Genomic DNA, 5,000 nt, shown 5'->3' on the forward strand with positions numbered 1-5,000 from the left:
ATGGCTGATCATCCACAATCAGTACCCCGTTCCTGCCTTCTCCCCATATACCCTGACTCCGCTATCTTTAAGAGCCCTATCTAGTTCTCTTTTGAAAGTATCCAGAGAACCGGCCTCCACCGCACTCCGAGGCAGAGAATTCCACAGACTCACCACTCTCCGTGAGAAAAAGCGTTTCCTTGTCTCTGTTTTAAATGGCCTAGCCCTTATTCTTAAACTGTGGCCCCTGGTTCTGGACTCCCCCAACATCGGGAACATGTTTCCTGCCTCAAGCGTGTCCAAACCCTTAATAATCTTATATGTTACAATAAGATCCTCTCTCATCAGTGTAAACTCCAGAATATACAAGCCCAGCCGCTCCATTCTCTCAGCGTATGACAGTCCCGCCATCCCGGGAATTAACCTTGTAAACCTACGCTGCACTCCCTCTATATATATATCTATATATAAACTAAACTCTGTTGTTGTTGTTGTTGTTTATTCCATTGTCATGTTGTCACTTGTGGGCAGAGCACCAAGGCAAATTCCTTGTATGTGACTACTTGGCCAATAAACTTATTCATTCAAACTTATTCATTTATGAGTTTTACAGAGTACTAAGTTTACATATTCTGTTGTGCTGCTGCAAGTAAGGATTTCATAGTTCCGCTTTGTGACATGACAATAAAACACTCTTGCCCCTTGAGGTGTAAAACATTAATACTCACGTAGCCGTCCTCCAGGAATTTCAAGGCTCTGGCGATGTTGTTCAGTCTGAAGATCCGATGTGTCGACTGTTTGTAGTGCTGCATCTGGTCATGCACAAAGCACAAAGGGCTTTTAGTTTAGGGGTACAGCGCGGAAAAAAGGCCCTTCGGCCCGCCGGGTCCGTGCCGACCAGCGATCCCCGCACACTAACGTTATCACAGACAGACAGACAGACACACACACACACACACATTTTTTTACATTTTATACCAAGCCAATTAACCTGCAAACCTGCACTTCTTTGGAGTGTGGGAGGAAACCGAAGATCTCGGAGAAAACCCACGCAGGTCACGGGGAGAACGTACAAACGTTCCAGACAGCTCCCGTAGTCAGGATTGAACCCGGGCCTCTCGCACTGTGAGGTAGCGACTCTACCGCTGCGCCACCGCGCCGGCACGGGTTGGAAAGCTAAACCAGGGCAGGGCAGCATCTGGTGGAGCTTTGTCCAGCAGAGGAACCTAGGAGGACAGGGATTAGGGATCTAGGCTTTCCTCCGGGTGCTCCAGTTTCCTCCCACATCCCAAAGACGTGCAGGTTTGTAGGTTAAGTGGCCCTCTGTAAATTGCCCCTAGAGCTGGCTCGAAGAGCCGAAATGGCCTACTCCTGCACCTATTGTCTATTGTGCAGGGAATGGTTGTGAAAGTGGGATAACATGGAACTAGTGTGAGCAAGTGATCGATGGTCGGTGTGGGCTGAAGGGCCTGTTTCCATGTGGTACCTCTAAACTCAGTGGGTCAGGCAGCATCTCTGGAGAGGCAACGTTAGACGTGTGGGTTTGTAGATTAATTTACCGCTGTAAAAATTGCCCTTGATGTGTAGGGGCAATGAGAAAGTGGGATAGCATAGAGCTATTGTGAACAATAGACAATAGGTGCAGGAGGAGACCATTCGGCCCTTCGAGCCAGCACCGCCATTCAATGTGATCTTGGCTGATCATCCCCAATCAGTACCCCGTTCCTGCCTTCTCCCCATATCCCCTGACTCCGCCACCTTTAAGAGCCCTATCTAACTCTCTCTTAAAAGTATCCAGAGCACCGGCCTCCACTGCCCTCTGAGGCAGAGAATTCCACAGACTCAGCACTCTCTGTGAGAAAATGTTTTTCCTCGACTCCGTTCTAAATGGCTTGCCCCTTATTCTTAAACTGTGGCCCCTGGTTCTGGACTACCCCAACATCGGGAACATGTTTCCTGCCTCTAGCGTGTCCAAATCCTTAATAATCTTATATGTTTCAATAAGATACCTTCTCATCCTTCTAAATTCCAGAGTATACAAGCCCTTCCGTTCCATTCTCTCAGCATATGACAGTCCCACCATCCCAGGAATTAACTACGCTGCACTCCCTCAATAGCACGAATGTCCTTCCTCAAATTACGGGACCAAAACTGCACACAATAATCCAGATGTGTTCTCACTAGGGCCCAATACAACTGGTGAGCGGGTGATTGATGTTCAGACAGTGATGGACTTCAGGAAGTGAAGTTGTCCACATTCCCCAGTTTGCATTGACGGTGCCAAAGTAGGGAAGGTTGAAAACTAGGCGTCAATATCACCAACTACATCTCCTGGGCCACCCATATTGAAGCCACGACCAAGAAAGCACATCGACACCTCTACTTCCTTAGAAGGTTTAGGAAGTTCTGCATGTCCCCAACAACTCTCCCCAACTTCTACAGATGTGCCGTAGAGAGCATTTTATTCGGATGCATCACAGCTTGGTTTGGGAACAGCTCCATTCAAGACAGCAAGAAATTGCAGAGAATTGTGGACGCAGCCCAGACCATCACGCAAACCAACCTCCCTTCCATTGACTCCATCTACACCTCACGCTGCCTCGGCAAGGCCAGCAGCATAATCAAGGACCAGTCTCACCCCCGGTCACTCCCTCTTCTCCCCTCTCCCATCGGGCAAGAGGTACAGAAGTGTGAAAACGTACGCACATCTCCAGATTCAGGGACAGTTTCTTCCCAGCTGTTATCAGGCAACTGAATCATCCTACCACAACCAGAGAGCAGTGCTGAACTACTATCTACCTCATTGGTGACCCTCGGACTATCCTTGATCGGACTTTGCTGGCTTTACCTTGCACTAAACGTTATTCCCTTATCATGTATCTGTTCACTGTAAATGGCTCAATTGTAATCATGTATTGTCTTTCTGCTGACTGGTTAACACGCAACAAAAGCTTTTCACTGTACCTCGGTACACGTGACAATAAACTACACTGAACAGCCTGGATCGGTGGGCCTGTTTCCACGCTGTATCTCTAAGATTTAGAAACATAGAAAATAGGAGCAGGAGTAGGCCATGATCATCTAAAACCAGTACCCTGTTCCTGCTTACTCCCCATATCCCTTGATTCCGTTAGCCCTAAGAGCTAAATCCAACTCTCTCTTGAAAACATCAAGTTAATTGGCCTCCACTGCCTTCTGTGGCAGAGAATTCCACAGATTCGCAACTTTCTGGGTGAAAAGGCTTTTCCTCATCTCAGTCCTAAATGACCTCCCCTTATTCTGGAGAAACTCAGCGGGTGAGGCAGCATCTATGGAGCGAAGGAAAAGGTGACTTTTCGGGACGAGACCCTTCTTCAGACCCAAGTCTGAAGTCTGAGGAAGGGTCTCGACCCGAAACGTCACCTAGTCCTTCGCTCCATAGATGCTGCCTCACCCGCTGAGTTTCTCCCACATTTTTATCTACCTTCGATTTTTCCAGCATCTGCAGTTCGTACTTAAACATAGCCCTTATTCTTAAACTGTGACCCGCTGGTTCTGGACTCTCCCAACATGGGCACCATTTTTTCTGCATATAACCTTTACCGACCCAGAACGCTGGGGCTTGGAGTGTACCTACCAGCGGCTGTCCAGACAACACTTCCAGCAGAGACATCAGGACTTTCCCATCCTGCATGTCATTGAACAAGTCTTTCACCTCCAGTGGAGGCTTGCACTGGAAGAGGTCAAACAGAGAGCGTCAGATAGAGTCAATGGTTCACAGTGCAGAAACAGGCCCTTCGGCCCACCGGGTCCACGCTGACCGGCGAACCCCGCACATTAGGCAATAGACAATAGGTGCAGGAGTTGGCCATTCGGTCCTTCGAGCCAGCACCGCCATTCAATGTGATCATGGCTGATCATCCCCAATCAGTACCCCGTTCCTGCCTTCTCCCCATATCCCCTGACTCCGCTATCTTTAAGAGCTCTATGTAGTTCTCTCTTGAAAGTATCCAGGGAACCGGCCTCCACCTGAGGCAGAGAATTCCACAGACTGACAACTCTCTGTGAGAAAAAGTGTTTCCTCGTCTCCGTTATAAATGGCTTACTCCTTATTCTTAAACTGTGGCCCCTGGTTCTGGACTCCACCAACATCGGGAACATGTTTCCTGCCTCTAGGCTGTCCAAACCCTTAACAATCTTATATGTTTCAATATGATGCCCTCTCATCCTTCTAAACTCCAGAGTGTACAAGCCCAGCCGCTCTATTCACTCGGCATTAGACAGTCCCGCCATCCCGGGTATTAACCTTGTAAAAATACGCTGCACTCCCTCAATAGCAAGAACGTCCTTCCTCAAATTATGGGACCAAAACTGCACACAATTCTTCAGGTGTGGTCTCACCTGGGCCCTGTACAACTGCAGAAGGACCACTTTGCTCCTATACTCAACTCCTTCTGTTATGAAGGCCAACTGGCTAAACTGCACACAATACTCCAGGTGTGCTCACTAGGGCTCTGTACAACTGCAGAAGGACCTCTTTGCTCCTATATTTAATTCCTCTTGTTATAAAGGCCAACATGCCATTCGCTTTCTTCACTGCCTGCTGTACCTGCATGCTTACTTTCATAGACTGATGAACAAGGACCCCCAGATCTATCTATCTCTGCCTTAAAAATATCCACTGACTTGGCCTCCACCGCCGCCTGTGGCAATGAACTACACAGATTCACCACCCTCTGGCTAAAGAAATAGCTTCTTCGAAATCCTCCATCGAAGGAAGAAGGGTTTCGACCCGAAACGTTGCCTATTTCCTTCTCTCCATAGATGCTGCTGCACCCGCTAGGTTTCTCCAGCTTTTTTGTGTACCTTCGATTCCTTCTTAAACCCCCAGATCCCGTTGTGCTTCCCCTTTTCCCAAATTGAGGCCATTTAGATAGTAATCTGCCTTCCTGTTTTTGCTCCCAAAGTGGACATTAACACTATCCTACACCCACTAGGGACAGGTTACACATTTACACCAAGCCAATTAACCTACAAACCTG

At 48.2% G+C, this 5,000-nt stretch overlaps 1 protein-coding gene across 1 annotated transcript in view; it reads right to left on the reverse strand.

Annotated features, from left to right (window-relative positions):
• Positions 1-5,000, reverse strand: part of LOC129700064 (calmin-like) — a 63,938-nt gene that overhangs the window by 27,268 nt on the left and 31,670 nt on the right. Inside the window, exons 3-4 of the mRNA XM_055640242.1 lie at positions 3,596-3,691; positions 708-791 (exon numbers count right to left, since the gene is read on the reverse strand). Coding sequence (XP_055496217.1) covers positions 708-791; positions 3,596-3,691 — 180 coding nt within the window. The remainder of the gene's footprint in view (positions 1-707; positions 792-3,595; positions 3,692-5,000) is intronic.

The sequence above is a fragment of the Leucoraja erinacea genome, chromosome 9 (genome assembly GCF_028641065.1).
Source record: "Leucoraja erinacea ecotype New England chromosome 9, Leri_hhj_1, whole genome shotgun sequence".
NCBI lineage: Eukaryota > Metazoa > Chordata > Chondrichthyes > Rajiformes > Rajidae > Leucoraja > Leucoraja erinaceus.